Source organism: Mustela nigripes, chromosome 4, assembly GCF_022355385.1.
Source record: "Mustela nigripes isolate SB6536 chromosome 4, MUSNIG.SB6536, whole genome shotgun sequence".
In the NCBI taxonomy this organism is placed as follows: domain Eukaryota; kingdom Metazoa; phylum Chordata; class Mammalia; order Carnivora; family Mustelidae; genus Mustela; species Mustela nigripes.
In genome coordinates, this window is record NC_081560.1 from 158280309 (window position 1) to 158302693 (window position 22385).

The 22385-nt window shown below is 34.9% G+C and overlaps 1 protein-coding gene across 1 annotated transcript in view; it reads left to right on the top strand.

The window, feature by feature from the left end:
- The window catches only part of EXOC6 (exocyst complex component 6), a 225857-nt gene that overhangs the window by 117037 nt on the left and 86435 nt on the right, over nt 1-22385 (top strand). The window contains exons 15-17 of the mRNA XM_059397700.1: nt 1719-1828; nt 8963-9074; nt 9813-9947. Of these exons, the coding sequence (XP_059253683.1) occupies nt 1719-1828; nt 8963-9074; nt 9813-9947 (357 nt within the window). The remainder of the gene's footprint in view (nt 1-1718; nt 1829-8962; nt 9075-9812; nt 9948-22385) is intronic.

Sequence of the window (22385 nt, forward strand, 5' to 3'; positions counted from 1 at the left end):
GCTTAGTGGATTAAAGCCTCTGCCTTCAGCTCAGGTCATGATCCCAGAGTCCTGGGATCAAGCCCTGCATCAGGATCTCTGCTCAGCAGGGAGCCTGCTTCCTCCTCTCTCTCTGCCTGCCTCTCTGCCTCCTTGTGATTTCTGTCAAATAAATAAATAAAATCTTAAAAAAAAAAAAGAGAGAGAGAGAGACGTTTAGGAGGGGAGAACGACAGGAGTTGGTGATTATTGCAAATGAGGGATGATGAAGATAGAGGGTAAAATATGATAGCCAAGTTTCAGACCTGAAGGATGGTAGCATTCACTAAGATAGGGAACACAGGAAGAGCAGATTTAGAAAGAAACGATAATTTCACTATTAGATCTACTGAGTATGTCCCAAATGTCACAGCCACGTGGAAGTGTCTAAGTGGTATTTAGATATATGGATTTGGACTTCAGGAGAGTTAGCCCAGAATTATAGATTTAGGAGATAATAGTACTTGCAAGGTGACTGAAGTCGTGAGAATAGATGAGATCATCCAAGGACAATATGTATGGCAAGAAAAGAAGACATGGGATAGCGTGTAATTACGTAGCAATAATTTTAAGAGATAACTAGAGGAAGAGATATAGAGAAGATAGAGAAATAAAAGAAAAATCAGTTTGGGGGATGGATGCCAAGGAAGCAGAGATCATTTAAGAACCAGGAAGGAACGAACTTTGTCAGCTCCTTTAGATAAATCAGGTAACAGGAGAGCTGGAAGAGTCCATTGGATTTAACATCTGCAAGATCATTAGACACCTTGGTAAGTAAGGGTACTTTTACTGGTTTAAGTAGGTTGCAACGAATATTAAGATAGAAGTATAGATTGGAATTCATTAAGTATAAATAGGTTTTGGTAAAGGCTTTTTGGCTTTTGGTAAAAATCTTGGAGAGAATTTACCTTTTAGAGACTGAGAATTTGCCAATAGGTATCGGCTGATAAAGCAGTTTATCTAAAATGTACCCTGTAAATCATTGGCTGCACTGCTGTACGGTACTATAGGAATTACGGAATGAAATGGATATCTTGTTGAATTGGTGTCAAGCCTTCACTGAAAGGGAGTGAGGGGAATCATTAGAATTAATTGATGATACTGAGCCAGGAAGATGGCCCATAACTTTCATGGCCAACCTGACTCTTGTATTATGAATGCAAATCAACAGAGAGCTAGACATCTTTTGCAGGATACTTATTATCAAAACATACAATGGTATTGATATATGCTTTTTCTGCTTCTTAGAAGTTTTATTACATGGTTTAAGAGACAGGTCAGTTGCCACTTTATTTTCTTCAGAAATATTTTGGTTTGGGACACCTGGGTCGCTCAGTCAGTTAAGCATTTGCATTTGGCTCAGGTCATGATCTCCAGGTCCTGGGATCAAGCCCCACATCAGGCTCTCTGCTCAGCAGCGAGTCTGCTTTTCTTTCTCTCTCTCTCCCTCCCTCTCCCCTCACCCTTGGCCCTTCTCTCCCACTCGTTCTCTCTCCCTCAAATAAATAAATAAAATCTAAAAACAAACTTTTGGTTTTCTTTAAAATTTTAAGCATAACCGAGAAATATAATAGTAGGCTTTGAGATGCTGTTATTTCCTATTAAAATGTAAAAGCAATTTAATTGTTATATTTTTAGGTGAGTAGAATATCTTTCTCTAAAATTTAAAAAACATTATTAACTTGTTTTTCTTTTTACAGCAATCTTTCCCAAAGAAATTTCCCATGTCTCAGTCAGTGCCTCATATTTACATTCAAGTTAAAGAATTTATTTATGCTAGCCTTAAATTTTCAGAGTCACTTCACCGGAGGTAAGTTTACTAATAAGAAATATATCTTTATCATAGCTATTTTTATGAAACAGTAACACTTGATTTTCTGGCCTTGATTCTTTAATGGATTATTATCTCATTGGAAGGGCTTGCACATTTCAGTAACATTGAGGTTACGTTGCTGTAAATTTGGTGGTATGTATTTTTTACTTTATGTAATGTAAATCTTGAAGCTTACATAAAAATAGAGATAGGAAACTCCTGTGTTCTCAGCGTCTGTAACAATAATAAACATTTTGCCATATTTTCTTAAATTTTTTTGCTTAAGTATTTTATCTTATTTTTTTAAGATTTTATTTATTTGAGAGAGAAAGGGAGAGGGGGGGGCACATACCCCAGGGGCAGAGGGAGAGGGAGAGAATCTCAAGCAGACTTTGTGTTCAGTGTGGAGTCCCACATGGGGCCCATCTCATGACCCTGAGATCATGACCTGAGCCAAAACCAAGAGTAAGAGGTAATCAACTAAACCATCCATGCACCCCTTTGCTGAGTATTTTAAAAAACAAATTCCAGGGGTACCTGGGTGGCTCAGTGGGTTAAGCCTCTGCCTTCGGCTCAGGTCATGATCTCAGGGTCCTGGGATCAAGCCCCGCATCAGGCTCTCTGCTCAGAAGAGAGCCTGCTTCCCCCTTTCTCTCTGCCTGCCTCTCTGCCTACTTGTGATCTCTCTCTCGTCTAGTAAATAAATAAAATCTTAAAAAAAAAAAATTCCAGAAATAATGAAATTTTACCCCTGGAAACAGTATGTGTTTCTAAAAGAATAAAGGCATTTCATTATTTAAACATCACACTTAACAAAATTAATACTATTCCATAGCATCAATTCTCTCGTCCATATCACTATTTTCTTGATTGCCCCCAAGATGTCTTTTTACCATTGGTATGCTTGCTTGCTAATAACAGTTTGCTACTGTTACTCTTTCTAGAGCTTTTATTAATTAATTTAATTTTATTTCATATAGTTAATATGCAGTGTTATATCAGTTTTAGGTATACAATGTAGTGATTTAGTAGTTCTGTACAGTACTCAGTGCTCTTTATAAGTCTGTTCTTTAATCCACTTCACCTGTTTCACCCATCTCTTCCTCTGATAACCATCAGTTTGTTCTCTCTCTTTTCTTCTTTTGCTCATTTGTTTTGTTTCTTAAATCGCACATATGAGTGAAATCATGTGGTATTTGTCTTTCTCTAACTGATTTATTTCACCTAGCATTATACTCTAGCTCTATCCATGTTGTTGCAGATGGCAAGATTTCATTCTTTTTTATGGCTGAGTAATATTCTGTTTTATATGTGTGTGTGTGTGTGTGTGTGTGTGTGTGTGTGTGTGTGTGTATCACTTCTTCTTTAATGGACACTTGGGCTGCTGTAGTTGGGGTCCAAATAAGAGTCACACCTTGGATTTGTTGTTAATTTTTTTTCCAATATTCTTTCTTTTTTTCCACCTTTTTCTTTAGTTGTTTAGATCTTATTCATTTATTTCAGTTTTTCTGTTGCTCAGGTTACCAGTAACTAGATAATATCCCTACTTTGTGTTATTCACTTGTCAAAAAACTGATATTCTTAATAGTTTTTTCCTTAATTAGGTTTAAAGTGAGGATTAAAAAAACAAACAGAATTAAAGAATGTTGTAGCAAATTGGTATCGTACTCAGTAATGGAGAGCAGTACAGCAGTTGTTGGTAGCTGTAGTGAACTTGATTTTAGATGAGAGAATACCATTTATCTGGTGTGACGAAGTAATACCCAATGTTTATGGAGTTGGGAAATGTGATGTTATTCCTGTTTTGCTGACAAATAAACTGAGGCTCAGAGAGGCTATGTCATCCAGAATGACCCAGCTAGTTAGTTAGAGAGCTGGGATGAAGGAAGAAGTCTTCTGACTCCCATATCAGTGAAAGTGTCTGGCATTTAAGGAACGACCAGTTAATGTTAGGACGTTTATCTTTTTTTTTTTTTTTAAAGATTTTATTTATTTATTTGTCAGAGAGAAAGCGAGCGAGATTGAGCACAGGCAGACAGAGTGGAAGGCAGAGTCAGAGGGAGAAGCAGGCTCCCTGCAGAGCAAGGAGCCCGATGTGGGACTCGATCCCAGGACGCTGGGATCATGACCTGAGCCGAAGGCAGCTGCTTAACCAACTGAGCCACCCAGGCGTCCCAGGACGTTTATCTTTATGCCACCTTTGTTCAGGCTACCTAGATGGACCTTGCATTATAGTCACATGACGTATTTCTAATTGTGAATACACTCTGGAAGAGAGAGTGGTGAAGCTGGCTTTCACAATCTCCCTCTCTGAATTCTATTCTTCTGAATTTGTATCTTGAATAGGAGGAAATACCTTTCAGCATGAAACTCTTCTGAATTTTAAGTCATAAGAAAGGCATGAAAGCAGTAGTACATGTATAACAGTCATTTATTTTTCAAGCTGAAACAGAACAATGACAGTTGTTTTTATTTTATTGTATCTGTGTCTCTTATTGTAAGCTACCACTATTTTGGATATAAAGAGCATATAAGGGGTGCCTGAGTGGCTCAGTGGGTTAAGCTTCTGCCTTCAGCTCAAGTCATGATCTTGGGGTCCTGGGATCGAGCCCCGCATCGGACTCTCTGTTCAGTGGGGAGCCTGCTTCCCCCTCTCTCTACCTGCCTCTCTGCCTACTTGTGATTTCTCTCTCTGTCAAATAAATAAATAAAATCTTTTAAAAAAATTAAGAGCATATAAATAAATGGAGGAAGAAATGTGTCTTCTGCTAGCATAAAAGAGTTACCTGATTTTAGGTCTTACACTGCTTTTTCCTTGCAAATAGAGATCTTTAAAAGATTTCTTAATTTTTGCTCCTGATAATGTATGTATTGGAGAAAAAAGGAAAAAAAGGAAGATAAATGAATGGTATCAGTTGTGCTATGTATTTCTCACAAGCCAGTGATTCTCAAAGTGTAGTCCTCAGACCAGCAGCGTTAGGATCACATGGGAAATTATTAGAAATGCCACCTCAGACCTATTAAATCTGAGGGTGGGGCCCTGGGTTTTATCAAGACTTCTGGGTAATTCTGATGCACTTTGCACTTGAAGAACCACTGCATTAAGCTCTTTAAGCTTCATTGTATTCTACCATCTCTTATACCAAAGTCTCTAAAGATACATTTCAAAGACATTAGCTTTTAACTTCAATCATAAAATTCTTTGTACTGCACAGCATGATATGATCTAGCACTTGAAAACCAATGGATAAATGAGAGTATTAACTGAAAATGATTAACAAATTACTGCAATGGTAGTTTTCAATAGTGGAACCTCAAATGGTCTGAGAGCCACCAGTAATTTATGCCTGTCTTGTTTTTCTTTTACCACTCTAAGTTTTTTATTTGGACAGAGGCACTATAATACAGTGGTTAAGAATATAAACTTCAGGGCGCCTAGGTGGCTCAGTGGGTTAAGGCCTCTACCTTCGGCTCAGGTTGTGATCTCAGGGTCCTGGGGTTGAGCCCCGGGTCAGGCTCTCTGCTTGGCAGGGAACCTTCTTCCTCCTCTCTCTCTCTCTGACTCTCTGCCTGCTGGTGATCTCTGTCAAATAAATAAAATAAAATCTTTAAAAAAAAAAAAGAATATCAACTTCAGACTTAGATCTTAGTTTGAGTCTTGATGGTGGCACTCACTAGTTCTAGTAGGATGTTGAGCAAGTCACTTAATCTGTTTAAATTGCAGTTTCCTCATTTGTAAAATGAGTGAATTAATTCATACAGTGGTTGTAAGAATTAAGTGAGGTAGTGCAGGTGTATAAGGCACTCGGCATAGTGCCTGGCATATGGTAAGCACATAGTTACTTCAGAGAGGATGGGATATTACATTATTAGACATGAGACTGGAACTTGGAGTGTTTATATATTATTTTGTAAGCATGAGGGAATCGTTGAAGAATTTTTAAGTAAAGAATGACATTATTAGAGTTATGTTCTAGATTGTTTACTCTGGAGACCTCAGTGTGGATGATAGATTGGAGTGGGATTAAAAAAAAAAAGTCATGTTGAACTATTGAAGGCAGTGGTTCAAGAAGGGAGATAAAGACTGAAAATAGGATCAGTGGTGATGAAGAGGAAGGAATATAAGCAAGAAGTATTTAAGAGCCTGCTATTACCTGGTACTTAGGAATAATTAGAAGGTGAAGTTAAGGGAAGTTAACAATTTGACCTACCTTTGGGTGGACTTGAATTTGTTCATATACTCTCAAATAGATTCTGGTTGTAGTTAGTCTAAATCTTTGAAAACAATGATGCATGCATTCATCTGTTCTAAACATATGCATGTGAAAAGGAGAAACAAGTATCTTTTCAACATCCTACAACTTGGCTCAAGTGGTGTATTTCAGAGTTATTCTTGAAGCTGCGGTCTTTGCTCTATAATATTGATTCCTCTCATCTTTTACTTTAAATGTAGATTATTTTAACATTTTGTAAATAGGTAGTGTATACAACTTGCATATCCTAATATGTACTTTTTACTGCTTAATTTAAATGTTGATTATTGAAAAATAGGACTGACATCTAATTAAGATATTGTTAAACTGTAGAAAGTATAGTGTCCTAGCAGTTTGCAATTAACTTTTGTTTTATTTACAGAGGAGAGACATTGGGTATTTGTTATCTGATATTTTTACTGCATTTTTAACACCATAGATAAAAGTCATTAGTCATAATATTATGTCTAATTTTCCCTAAAGCCTCCCTATTGTCTTACTAGAACTAGAATTGGCACCTCAGTTCTGACTTTTTAGGTGAACTCCTAGCCTTTCAGGAAGTCCGTGTTGTGAACTAATGCTGGGGCAGAAAAGATTGTGAAGCTTTTTTTCCCTCTGTCTTTGACAAGAGTATCTGTCACTTTTGTTAATTCAGTATCTAATCATTGTAATGAACTCTCTATGAACATAAGTTATTCATTCAACAAGGCTTTTGTTTACATTTTTTTAAAAATTATGCTTTACTAAATACATTGGCTATTTTCATTTTGTTAATAAGACAATTGACAGTTCAGATTACAGAGACAGCACCAGCATAGTTTATTTAAAAATATGTAAATCTAAATTTGTTTGAGATCATCAGGTTTCTGACATACATTTTTATTTTAAAAATTTGTATCTGTGATCTGAAATTGAGCTATTAGAGTTCCTTTGTTCTTTTATTTGTCATTAAAAAGTTATGGAAAAAATCACTTTCTGGGTTTAAAGCTCTTTTATTATGTTTAAACATATTTGGAGTTTGATTTTTAGAACCAGAAGATGCCTCAGAGCTTTTTATTACAAATGTTTGGGTTTCTTTTTATATATGAATAAAAGTAGGGCTGGAGAATGAAATGACTTCATGAAGAGACTTCAAAGTCTCAACTACTTGATCACAGAGGAAACATCTGGACCTAATATGATCTGTAAGAAATTTTCAGTTTGCATGAGAGATTAAGCTATATAATATTTTAAGAGGTTTGTTATAATTGATTTAATTATGAAATTTTTTTTAAATGTAGGAAGAGTATGGGTTATATAGGCTCAAAGGACAAGGAGTTAAGGAAAATATTGCTCAGTTGAGATAAAAACCTGATGGTGGAAATACTGGTCATTGTCAGGTAAATCTTGTTAGCACAAATAGGACATAGGTGCTGATAGTTTTCTTTCTTTGCTTTCACCTAAGCAAGAAAAAGGTTATGCATTGACTCAGCATCAAGGAAGTTCAGGGAAATTAACAGAAGGCATTATATATACTGGATAAGTTTTCATCTGAGAAGTATGCTATTCAGGGTGTCTTTAAGCATAATTTGAGTGTGTCAGAAAAGAAACCAGAGGAGTAGGTAACCACCTCTTTTTTGACAGAGTGAGTATATTGATTGTTCTAGGACACTGTTGATAGATTAGCAAGAGTTCTCTGTCCCAGAGTTTGTTGTCAAGTAACCCTGGAACCCTACTGGGAAGTCTTGATTTTAGTTGTAAAAAATCAGAAAAATATTCTTTTAGGTATGTTAGAGTTAGGGTTAGCAGATATTGAAAAAAATGCCTGCGTTAAAATGGAGAACATTGGAATAGTAGTGAGAAGTACCTGTGTTTTGTCAGATCTTGCTCTATTTGCAATTAAAAAATAAATATAAACTATAAATACTTGTGCTTCATGGATTATTAAGAGTAACATTTTAATAAAAGAGAAAGGATGCTAAAATTTTAGTCTGTATAGCAGTGGTTCTCAGCTGGAGTAATTCCACCCCGAGACCCCAGGTACATTTGGCAATGTCTTTGGGCTCCCAGCCACAACTTAGGGGGAAGGGAGCTACTTGCATCTAGTGGGTAGAGGCCAGGAATGGTGCTAAACATCCTTCAATGCATCCTCAAAGCACAGCACAGCCCCACAGCAAAAAATGATCTTGCATGAAATGTTAACAGTGCTGAGACTGAGAAAACTTAGTGTAAGAACAGTATAATCCTTTTGATAATGAAGCTATATATATTAATATATATATGAAGAAGTCATTATTTACTTAAATCAAAGGTCTAGTGCTTAGGAGAAAATAAAAAGCTTGTTAGTGCTAGCCTAGCAATCTTGAGGATGTTAAGAAATATCATAGAGTTTTCTTTTTTTCTTTGCACCAAATTAAAACTAGTGTAAGGTAATTATGTTTACTTTTTTGAATCTTTTAAAAAAAATCTCAGTGGACACAATATTTTTGTTATATTAAAGTTAAATCTAGTAATTAATTATATCTAGAAAGAGCTCACATCAATTTACATTTAAAAATAATTTTAGTTGTAGTTGTATTTGAAGTGTCTTTAGAAGTATCCTATAGTGGAGTCATAATTTAAGAATAATTTTATTTCCCTTTATACTAAGTACCCCATGGTTTTATTGTAATGGTTAATGGAATACATTTAAATTATGCCATAAATGAACATTCTGCTTTGTTGAAAATGTTGTTTTTGTGACAGAATTGAATTTGGAGATTTAATAAATTTGGATAATTTATTTAAAGATATAAAAGAATGAGGTGGAGCAAATTATTGTAGTTAATTGTGTTAAATCATTCAGGAAGCTAACTATACCTTTGTGGAAAGCAAAATAATAATCAACTTTTATTTTTAGCTCAACAGAAATAGATGATATGCTTAGAAAATCTACAAATCTGCTGCTGACCAGAACTTTGAGTAGCTGTTTACTGAATCTTATTAGAAAACCTCATATAGGTTTGACAGAGGTAGGTAAAAAAAAAAAATACTAGTTAAATCTTCATTATATGAAAAAAATGTATAAGTTATCGCTAAATATCATCCTGTAAAACTAGATTTCTATTTTCTTTAATTTATTTTATTTTTAAAGATTTATTTATTTTAGAGAGAGGGTATAGGCCTGTGTGGGGAGGGGCTGAGGAAGAGGAATAGGAAGAGAGAGAATCTTGAGCAGACTCCCTGCTAACCGCAGAGCTCCATATGGGACTTGATCTCATAACTCTGAGATGATGACCTGAGCCAAAATCAAGAGTCAGACACTTAACCAACTGAGCCATCCAGATGCCCCATCTGTTTTGAATTTATTAGTAGAAGTGGATTTTTTTTTTAGTGTAAATTCAAGCTATTTGAGGGGAAAGGGTTTACATGGAGAATATTAAAACACATATGTAGATCTGTGATTGCCAGACTTTCTATGAAAAATGAAAATACTCATTTTTTAACTTGGTAAATGTATAAAATTTGGAAAAGTACTTTTAAGAGTTGTTCTAAGTTAATTGGCAGTTAGACTCTTGATTTTTTTTTTTAATTATAGCATTTATAGTATTTGCAGCAGGCTTTTGAAATCAGATAATCCCTTGTATCCTATAAAGCTATAATTATGCAGAAATGGTACAATTGCTGAAAATAATAATTCATTTTCATAAACCAGATGGTTTTGTGTACATGTAACCTACATTTTAACAGATTTATTTTGTATTTTCTAGCTAGTGCAAATCATCATAAACACAACACACTTGGAACAAGCTTGCAAATACCTTGAGGACTTTATAACTAATATTACAAACATTTCTCAAGAGACTGTTCATACCACAAGACTTTATGGACTTTCTACTTTTAAGGTATGTAAAAATCTGACCAAAAAGTTTTATTTCTATTACTATAAGCAAACTTTAAAAAATATAAGACAATTTTTATCATACACTTGATTCCATTATATTCTGAACCATTGAAAATTAGAGATTAATCATTGTCAACAACAAATAGATAAATGTGAGTTTCCTTTTGGCATTTTAAACATCGTCCCTAAAATGGAGAAAAATGTATTGATTTTCCACAACTATATTACACTTTGTTCATGTTTTGAAGACTTACAGTATTGCTAAATCAGCTTTAACTGGATTTCTGTTAATGTCTCACAGTTCCATAATTAATTTTATATGTAATGTGTATACATGTGTGTGTTTGGAAATTAAAAATGTAAGATGAATTAGATAAGTGTAAGACTGGCTTTATATTCTTTATTAACTCTGATCTGAAGAAAAATAAATATTACCTTTTTACATCTTACCAAAGTCCTATGTTCTTCTGAATGGAAAGATTTCTGTTTATATAATACTGTGTGCTATCCCAAAAGATTAATTAATGGTTGTTTTAAGAATAATGGTAGATTGAATAATTTCATTAATTTGTTTTATAAACTGTTTCATAATTTTATTAATTTGGGGTCATATAGATGAGACCCTGGCATAATCTTATAATATAAATCCCTTTTCATTGACCAGTTTATTAAATTAATATAAACCACTTACTGATCTCTTATCTTTAAAATAGGCTGGCTAGTTTAATTTTTTTTTTTTAAGATTTTATTTATTCATTTGGTAGAGAGAGAAAGCATGAGCGGGGGAAGGGCAGAAGGAGAAACAGGCTGTCTGGTGAGCAGGGAGCGGAGCAGGGAGCCGGCTCTGGGTCTCAATCCCAGGACCCTGTCATACCTGAGCTGAAGACAGATGCTTAACCAACTGAGCCAACCAGGTGCCCCTAGGCTGGCTAGTTTAACCTCATATTCCTTTCTAAGTTTTTTATTAAAGTGTTACCATGCTTTTACTCTTGATATATTATAAATTAACACCTTGGCTCCTATAATTATATTATAATCATTTACATTTTAAAAAATTCAATATACTTGTATTTAGAAATAACTAATGTTAACAATAACCACACTTCGAAAGTGTGAAGTCCAGAAATGACTCTTGGCTCCTAAAATTATCTGGTTGGTTCCCAGATCTTACGTTTTTCTGATGGTTCCTGAGCTCATATAGTCATCCTGATACATTAAAGCACAAATGCAGATGACATCTGAGTGAGCAAATAGATGAAATTAGTTATTAAAACTGAGACAGAAACTTCACAAAGCAGACATTGATTTATTCAGGTAGTATAGTACAGTAATTAACGGCAATATACTCTGGAGTTAGACTATTGTGTGACTTTGGGCACATTTTTCAACTGTTAATGTTTTACAGGTTTTTTTTCCTATAAAATTTGAATAGTAATGTATTACCTATGTCACACAATTATTATGGAGTTTAAAGATACTTAGTGTAGTGTCATTTGTTGTACATCATCTATGCTCTGAGTGCTCTATTAGGTGCTGAAAATATAAAAATGTATCCCTGCCTCAAGAAGCTCATAGGAGAAAAAAATCTATAAAAAAGACACTTGACAATATGGTGTGTTAAGTACTATAACATGGGAGGAAAGTCCACAAGTTTTTGCATATTTTTCTAATCCAATGACAAATTATTTTCTTTTATATTGGACTTTACACAATCTTTCTTCTTTTTCATTATTGTTCTCTATTCTTATGTCCATATGTTACTCATATACTGTCAAGAAGAGATTTGCTAAGGACTGGAGTTGTAAGCATATTTAACTGTTAACATTATATTTAACAAGCTTACTCTGTACTCTCATTAAAACATGAATTGCCTTGACATCTGGTATATCTAGAGATCTTCAAGCAAATTTCCTTTTCATTTATAAGTCAAAGGACCAAGACACTGGAACATGCTACTTTTAGATTAAGGGATCTTAGAACTATACTTCCCCAAATCTGCTTGTTGGGAGGAATGTTTAGATATGTTAGCTCCGGTTCATCATTCCAGTGGTCCCTTAAGTTATAGATAATTTAGTTGAAACTATAATTGCTATAGAATACTCGTTGGGTTTTCTTGGAAATCAGAAAATCAAGTGCAGCCTGTACAAATAGTAGAGCATCCTTGTTTTTTGTTGTTTGTTTTTTGTTTTGTTTTCACACAGAACTCAGGAAGCCTTTCTATTTTATGAAATGAGAACAAGAGCTGTGCTCATTTCTACCTTTTGTATGTTTCAAGGGAAGTTTGTCTTAAACTATAATATAAGGAAGCAATTTAATAGTGAGAGTTATTAAATCATTATGAAAGTGAATTATTGAGTGAGATTGGGGGGAATTTCCATTCCTAGGGAACAGTCAGTCTATTACCTCTTTCAAGGAGCTGATTAAAGTACAGTCTTGATTACAGACTTTAGCATACATTGCTTAGTTAACCTCTTAGCCTAATTCTTTTCAGTCCAGTGACCCTAGCAAACATATTCCTATTTAGTTGCCCAGTGATTATGGAAATAAGCATTTAAAGGTTCTTTTACCCACACCCCATTTGTTTCCCCTCCAAAAAACACAGATGCATACACAAAGTCCTTGATTTTTACCTTTGCTTATTTTATGAAATATTATATAAACTCTCTTGTTAGCATGCCTTTATTTTGCTAAATCTGTGAGTGATACAAAAGAAGTTAAGTAACTAGTTCTAGCCTCAAGCAGTACCTCAGCTTTTTGAAATTAACCTGGACCCACACTGAGAGCTACTTTAAGACTTCTGACTGAAAAGATTTGCATCAGAATGGAGGGGGAAAGATGGGAATACCATTACCTTTCTAATCTATATAGTAGAGAAATGGCCCAGTTTTTCTTTGGCATCAGAGCTCTTTAACTTTGCTCCAGGGAGTTTTTCCAACCTGCCATTCTAAAAAGCCCTGGCTGTGATTCCAACTGTAAGTGCCTACATGGAATATGCTTCTGATTCTTTTTCTAATTTGCTGTTTTAAAATCTGTTGATGACTGTGTAGCAAAGTTTTTTTTTAGAATTATGGTTAAAGTGACAGTGGTAAGTTGTCTTTGATCATGAGCTTGAAATTCTCATCCTATAGAGCAAGGACATGGTACATGGACTATTACAAAATCTTTTAAAATTAAGTGTAATATATATATATATGTATATACATATATATATATATACACACAATTTATATATGCAAAAGTTATAAATATATATAGCTCAATTAATTATTAAAGGTAAATACAGACTTCTAGTTTCCATTCTAGTATGCAAAGAGCTTGGAAGTTGTCACTGTGTCCTGACAAGTAAAAAAAACTGAAAAATAAATTTCTTTGATCTGTCAGAGAAGTGAGATCATAGGGCAAACTGCTGGTCCCCAGATTGGAGAGAGACAGACTGAAAAATACAGAGAACCACAATTTAATGGAGCCATAAACTTCCACAGGAATCAGTATTGGAAAACCTGAACTGTATTAATGAATTGCTGGAGGCTCAGTGTGGACAAGTTAGGGAGTTAAAACTCAAGGGGGACCCCATCTGGGTGGGGCTCACACTTTTGTGAGTTGTCCCTCCTGGAGCTCTACCAGTTTCTTCCAGTGAAGACTGAAGAATAATCTTCTTGTGCTTCCAGCAATGGGGAAGGAAAAAGAACCATTTTGAAATACACCAGAGCATTCTGTTCTATTCTTCTTAACAAGACCTAACCTCAAAAGAAACTATGTACCAGTGCCTGAACTGTTGGGTTTTCTTTTATCAGAGCCTAATCAGATTGGGGGAAGGGAAATATCCAACTCCAGCTGCTATTGCCATCTTGTTCCATCAAAGGGGAAGAAATGAGAAGCACTTGTGAAGTTTTATATCCAAGGAGCAAAGCTCACTTAAAGATTGCAACCCAGTCAACTATACTTAAATAATAAAAATTAAGACAATAACAACAACAACAAATCCTGTGACCTTAAGCATGACTATAGAGCACTTCCTCTCCCCTTACGCCTTACCACCACATTACTAAAGTCTTACTTATTACAGTTCCTTTCACCGAGTACATCATGTCTGTTTGGCAAGAAAAAAATTCATGGAAGGCTAAAAGACAAAAAGCACAGTTTGAAGAGTAGAGTAAGTATTGGAACCAGATTCAGATATGTCAGGGATATTAGAATTATCAGATCGGGAATTTTTTAAAAATTATGATTAATATGCGTCTAAGGACATAATGGATAATGTAGACAATATGAAAGAACAGATGGCTAATGTAAGCAGAGAAATGGAAAGTCTAAGAAAGTCAAAAAGAAAGACTAGAGATCAAAAGCAATATAACAGAAATGAAGAGTGCCTTTGATGCACTCATTAATAGAGTAGACACAGCTGAGGAAAGAATCTCTGAGCTTAGGGATATGTCAATAGAAACTTCCAAAACAGAGACAAAGAGAAAAAAATACTTAAAAAAAATTAATTAATTAATTAATTAATTAATCTAAGAATTGTGGGATAACTACAAAAGGTAAACATACATAGAATGGGAATATGTTTAGGAGAAAAAAGAGAGAAAGGGACAGAAGCAAAATCTGATGCAGTATTTTTTTTTTAATTTTATTTATTTATTTGACAGAGATTGCAAGTAGTCAGAGAGACAGGCAGAGAGAGAGGAAGGGAAGCAGGCTCCCTACTGAGCAGACAGCCCGACACAGAGCTGGATCCCAGGACCTGGGGACCATGACCCAAGCCGAAAGCAGAGGCTTTTACCCACTAAGCCACCCAGCTGACCCTTTGATTCAGTTTTGATTGAGAATTTCTCCCAAATTAATGTCAGACACTAAACCGTGGATCCAGAAAGCTTAGAGAATACCAAGCAGGATAAATACCAAAATAATTACACCTAGGCATATCATATTCAAACTGCACAAAATTAAAGATAACCCCGAAAGAAACCAGAAGGAAAAACACCTTACCCAGAGTTAACAAAAATAAGAATTATATCTGACTTCTTTTTGTAAAACATGTAAGCAAGAAGAGAATGGAGTGAAATATCAAAAGTGTTGAGTGAAAAACACCCACCAACCTAGAATTTCATATCCTGTGAAATTATCCTTCAAAACTGAAGGAGAGAGACTTTCTCAGACAAAAATTAAGGGCATTAGTGGCCAGTAGACCTGCCTTGCAAGAAGTGTTAAAATAACTTCTTCAGAGACAAAGTGATCTAGGTCAGGAACTCAGGTCCACATAAAGAAAGGAAAAGCATCAGAGAAAGTATAGATGAAGGTAAAATGAAAGCTTTTATTATTTTTTTATTCTTAATTGCTGTAATTGCTAACCATTTGTTCAGAATGATAATGTATTCAATTGTGTATGCTTTATGTGTATGTGTACACTTATATATTGTTATGTATAAGAGAAATGAATGGCAGCAATAATCCAAGGGGGGAGGAATATACTCTCACTACCCATTAAATGGTATAGTGTTATTTCAAAGTGGACTTGACATAATTATAAAGGTATATTGGAAACTCTAGGGCACTGACTAAAAAAGTTTTCAAAAAAGCATAACTGATATGCTAAGAAAGGGAATGCAAGAGAATCATGCCAATATTCAGTATCACAAAAGGCAGAAAAAGAATGAAACACAAAAGTAGGAACAAAGAACAAATGCAATAAATAGAAAACAGTAACAAATATGGCAAATACTAATCCAGCTATACCAGTAATCACTTTAAATATCAGTAGCCTAGCAATGCTAACTGAAAGAGATTATCAGTATAGATCAATAAAACAAGATCCAACTATAGGTTGTTTACAAAACCTACTTTAAATATAAAGACTTGTAGATTAAAACTACATGTAGTTTTAAACATGTAGATTACATGTAGATTAAACATATAGATTAAAACTAAATAGATAAAGATAGGCCATGTTCACACTAATCAAAAAAGTGAGTGGTTATATTAATACATAGCAGACTTCAGAGTAAAGAAAGTTACAGGAATAAAGAGAGGCATTAAATAAATAATAAAGAATAAAGAGAGTTTTCCAAGAAGGCATAAAAATCCATGGTGTACATATGCCTGGCAACAGAGGATCAAAATATGTGAAGCAAAAACTGTTACAACATTGAGAAATGAATGTGTCCATTGTTATAGTTGGAGACTTTAGCACTCCTCTGTCAGAAATGGACAGATCCAGCAAACAGAAAATCATTAAGGACATAGTTGAACTATGGATTACCTGGATATAATTGACATCTATAGACTACCTCATTTAACAACAGCAGAATATATATTCTTCTCAAGCTCAAATGTAACAGTCACCAAGACAGCCTTATTCTAAACACATCTTAAAAAATTTAAAAGAATAAAAATCTGATAATAGTATCTGCTCTCAGACCACAGCGGGAATTAAACAAGAAACCAATAACAAGCTAAGCTAGAAAATCCCTAAATACTTGGAGGTTAAACAGCAGACTTTTAAATAACATGTGGGTCAAGAAAGAAAGGGAGAGTAAAGGATTATTTACAGTTCTATGCCCATAGATTTGATGACCTAGATGAAATGATCCAGTTTCTTGACAGACAAAATCTGCTAATGCACAGTAACGGTTTCACAAGAAGAAATAGATAATCTGAATAAGTCTGTATTTATTAAAGAAATTCAATCAATGATTAATAAATAGCCTTCCAAAACAGAAAGAGCATCAGGCCCAGATGAGTTTTGTGATGAAATCTACCAAACATTTAAGGAAAAAAATTATACTAGTTCTCTACAATCTCTCTGACATAGAAGCAGAGGGAATACTTCCAAATTCATTCTCTGAGGCCAGCATTACCCTAATACCAAAACCAAACAACATTACAAGGAAAAAAAACTACAGACTAATATCTCTCATGAACATAGATGGAAAAGTCCTCAACAAAATATTACCAAATTGAATCCAACTTATAAAAGGAATTCTTTATCATGACCAAGTGGGATTTTTCCCATATATGCAAGGCTAGTTCAGCATTTAAAAATCAGTTAATATATGAGTAAGTCACAGGAATAAAAGGTACACTATAGGGAATATGGCCAGTGGTATTATAATTGCAATGCATGGTGACGGGTGATAGCCACACATGTGGTGAACATAGCATAATGCATACACTTGTCGAATCACAATGTTATATGCCTGAAACTAATGTAATATTGTGTGTCAACTATACTTCAATTTAAAAATTGTTTAAAACGAGTTACTATGGGGTGCTTGGGTGTCTTGGTTGGATAAGCATCTGCTTTCGGCTCAGGTCATAATCCTCAGGGTCCTGGGATCGAGCCCCACATTGGGCTCTCTGCTCAGTGGAGAGCCTTCTTGTCCCTCTTCCTCCACCCCTCCCCTCGCTTGTGCTTGTGCTTTCTCTCTTGCTCTCTCTCTATCTCAAATAAATAAATAAAATCTTCAAAAGTAATAAATAAAACCTGTTAATATATTCCATCACATCAACAAACTAAAGAAAATAACATGATCATATTAATTTATGCAAAAAAAGCATTTGACAAAATTCAACACCAGTTCATGAGAAAAGCTCTTTAGTAAACTAGGAAGAGAGAGGAACTTCCTTTACTTGATTAAGAATATATACAAAACTCCTACATCTACATACTTAATGGTGAGAAATTAGAAGCTTTCCCACTAAGGAACAAGTCAAAAATGTTCCCTCTCACCATTCCTTTTCAGCATCATAGTAGAAGTCCTACTTAGTTCAGTAAGACAAGAAAAGGAAATAAAAGATGTACTGATTAGGAAGGAAGAAATAAAGTGATCTTTGTTTGCAGATGATGACATGATTGTCTATGTAGAAAATCCAAAAGAATAAAATAAAAACTCTTCTGGAATTTAATTACCAACTATAGCAAGGTTTCTTTTCTTTTCTTTTTGCTTTTTTTTTTTTTTTTTTTTTGAGAGAGAGCACAAACAGGGTGGAGGGGTACAGGGAGAAGGAGAAGCAAGTTCCACTGATCAAGGAGGCTGATGCAGGGCTTGATCCCAGGACCCAGGACCTGAGCTGAAGGCAGATGCTTAAAAGACTGAGTCACCCAGGTGCCCCTATGGTAAGGTTTCAAGATACAAGGTTAATGTACAAAAGTTAATAGCTTTCCTGTTGTTAACAGACTCAATAGCGACATGATGTCAGTTCTTCCCAACTTGAGCTTTATTTATTTGTTTGTTTAGTTAGTAGGTAAATGAACTCTACTCCTCATGTAGGGCTAGAACTCATGACCTTGAGGTTAGGAGTCACATGTTCTACCAACTGAGCCAGCCAGGTGCCCCCAACTTGAGCTTTAGATTCAAGGCATTCCTCATCACAGCCTCAGCAGTTATTTTATGGACATTGAGAAACTGATTGTAAAGTTTTGTGGAGAGGCAAAAACCCCAGAATAGGCAGCATGATAGTAAAAGAGAAGAACAAAGTTGGAGGACTAACACTACTTGACTTTAAGATTTATTATAAAGACAGTGTGTTACTGGCCAAAAAACAGACATAGAGATCAGTGGAACAAAATGGAGAGCACAGTAGTAGATCCACATGAATGTATTCAATTGTTACTTGACAAAAGGGCAAGGACAATATATTAGAGCAAAGAGTCTTTTCCACAAATGGTGTTAGAACATCCTGCAAAGAAATGAATCTGGATACAGACCTTACACCATTCACAAAAATTTACTCAAAAATGGATCATAGATTTAATGTAAAATTACAAAACTCCTGGAAGTTAACATTGGAGAAAATCTGGATGACGTTTTAGGTGCCCCATCCATGAAAGAATTGACTAGCTGGATTTTATTAAAATTTAAAACTTATTTTCTGCGAAAGCCATTGTCAATAGAATGTAGGAGGACAAGTCACTGATTGGGGGAAAGTATTCTCAAAAGACATCACCAGATTAAAGACTGTTTTTCAAAATATGTATACAAAGAACTCTTTTAGCAGTAAGAAAATGAACAATACTATTAAAAAATGGGGAAAAGACCTGAGTAGACACCTCATGAAAGAAAATATACAAATGGCAAGTATGCATACGAAAAGATGTTTTATATCCTCTATTATTAGGGAATTGCAAATTAAATCAAGGACAATGGCTAACATCCAAAACATTACCACCACCAGATACTAGCAAAGATGTGGAGCGACAGGAACTCTCATTCATTGCTGGTGGGAATGCGAAATGGTATAGCTACTTTAGAAGACAATTTGGCAATTCTTTATAAAACTAAACATATTCTTACCATACAGTCCAATAGTTACACTCCTTGTTAGTTTACCCAGATGAGTCAAAAACTTATGTCTACACAAACACCTGCACATGAATGTTTGTAGCAGCTTTCTTCCTAATTGCCAAAACTTAGAAGCAACCAAGATGTTCTTCAAATGAATGGATAAATAAACTTTGATATCTAGACAATGGAGTGGTATCCAGCACTAAAAAGCAGTGAGCTATCAAGCTGTGAAAAGACATGGAACTTTAAATGCTATATTACTAAGAGGAAAAAAAAAAAAGGCAGCCTGAAAAGGCTGTGTATTATATGATTCAAAGGCAAAACCATGGAGACAGTGAAAGAATCAGTGGTTACCATAGTTTGGTGGTAGGGAGGATGAATAGGTGGCACACAGAGGATTTTTAGGTCAATGAAACTACCACGCATGACACTGTGATGGTGGATACATGTCATTATACGTTTGTCCATGCCCGTGGGCTGTACAGTATCAAAACTGAATCATAATGTGGACTATGGACTTTGGGTGATAATAATGTGTCCGTGTAAATTCATTGATTATAACAAATGTACCATTCTGGTGGGCCATTTAGATAGGGGAGGAAACTACAGATGTGGGGACAGAGGGTACAGGATATCTCTGTACCTTTCCCACAGTTGTGCTGTGAATCTGAAACTGCTCAGAAAAAAGTTCTATTTAAATTGAAAAAAAAGTGAACTCATTCATGTAATTACAAGGTGAAGAAATAAAGCATTAATACCAATGTAGAAACCTTTGTCATTCCTATTCCTAGCTGCTCTCTTCTTCCTTTCAGTACTGACTTTTAACAGCATTGATTAATATTTTCTGTTTTTGAGTTCTATTTAAATGGAATCATGCAGAATGCATCTTTTTGTGTGTCTAACTTCTTCCACACAACACGATTTGGGATATTTCATTTGTGTTATTGCATCTAGCTATAATTTGTTTATTTTTAAGAAGTGTATCATTCCATTATAGAATTTACTACAACTTATTTATTGTGTGAACTATAATGTCAATTTTGACTCTTTAGAGACTTTTTTCCTTCCTTCCTGTTTATTAACTGCGTATGTGACCTCTGAATAACTGAAGTATTACAGTTTGAGTAAAATTTTGTATTAATTTTTATTAGTAAAGACATAAATTTATAAACTGGCATAATCATACATTTTAAACTAGTCAGGTATAAATAAAGTATTAGGAAGTCTTAGAATTTCTTATTTAAATTATGATTATTACATTATTTTACATATATAAAATTGATATATTACTGCTTCACTAGAACACTTGCAGTATTCTTGACTGATCAGGTGCATTTCAAATTCTGATTTTATGCTCTGTGTATAGTCTTTTGTGTTATCAGTGGATTGTGACAATTTCTTGTTTTATGTGTGCAACTTGATTGTCATTTGTGGGTGTTTTTTTTTTTAAGATTTTATTTATTTATTTGACAGAGATCACAAGTAGGCAGAGAGGCAGGCAGAGAGAGAGAGAGAGGGAAGCAGGCTCCCTGCGGAGCAGAGAGCCCGATGCGGGGCTCGATCCCAGGACCCTGAGATCATGACCCGAGCCGAAGGCAGCAGCCCAACCCACTGAGCCACCCAGGCGCCCCTTGATTGTCATTTGTAAAGGTAGTGCATGTAGCATTTCTTTCTTTTATCACCCATTAACACCAGCTTCTTCTCTTATCTGCCCTCATTAGAGAGAGCTATATAAATTAGCTTCTAGCTGACATAATGACATAAAATCCTAAAAGGTAAATCAGAAAAAAACGAAAGCTTAAATATTTATTGAATAGGATGAAGAATTCAGTCAGTTATCCAGAAGAGTAAATAGTGGGGATGCTACTTCGCCAAAAGCATAAAAGCTAACAAAACCAAAAATGTTTTGCAGTTCTATAAGCAAAGGAGGAAGATCAACAAAATTCATAGACCACCTTAACTCCATTGATACATGACAGTGCTCTGGTTTGTTTTTCTGTAATTTATAATCAGTTAATCACTTAATTATAGTAAATGCTTCCTATATAAAAGTGGTGGGAAGCAGAAATAGAATGGGGAAGGAAATGGTTGAGGAGTACTTTAAAAAGCTATTTATATCAGATGATTTGGAAACCTGAAGACAGACAACCTGGATTACCTAAAAAGTGGCAGATGCTCCTACAAAGCCCCAAGCCATTCTTTAACACTTTGAGGTACTAAAGCCCCTGAAAACCAGAAAGGTAAAATGCAGCATCCACCTTTTGAAAAAGAAAAGGAGGTAATTTAGGTAAATTGAGCATTAGAAAATTATCCAATTTATAATGACCTATAACAATGCTAGATAATCTAGAAGCTAGATTTAAAAATTATTCTAGACTCTGAGACTAGCTGAAAACCTATAAGGCAGACCTTGGAGATACTGAGGGTTTGGTTCCAGACTACTGCCATAAAGCAAATATCAGTAAAACAAGTCAGATGAATTGTTTGGTTTCTGTGCAGACAAGACTATACCAGAATTTAAGTGTGCAGTAGCATTATGTCTATAAAAGTGTACAAACCTTAATTAAAAGATATTTTCTTGCTAAAAAATGCTAACCATCATCTAAGCTTTTAGCAAGGTGTAGTATTTGCTGGCAGAGGGTCTTGCCTCAGTGTTCATGGCTGCTGATAGATCAGGTGGTGGTTGCTGAAGGTTGGGGTGTCTGGCGATTTCTTAAAATAAGAAAACAAGTTTGCTGCATTGAATGACTGTTCTTTTTGTGAATGATTTCTCTATAGCATGCAATGATATTTTAGCATTTCACCCACAGTCGAGCTTTTTTTAAAAAAAGGAGTCAGTCCTCTCAAACCCTGCCTCTGCTTTATCAAGTTTATATATTCTAGGTACCAAATATGAAGATAGAATAACTTCCCCTGATTATCACACTGACATATAAAATATTTAAATAAAAAATAATTTCTAAAATGGGCTTTTTTTTCTGCCTCTGATTTTTTGCAGCTTTAGCACCATTTTTCTTGTTTCCTTTCCTGGAAAATCTGTAGTTATCTTAGACGTATTTCTTTTCTACTGCCCCAATCACACTCCTTCCCCATTATAACTAAATTGTAGGGTTCTGTGTTTAGTCATGTCTACTTTTTCCTCCTTTGTCTACAGTGGC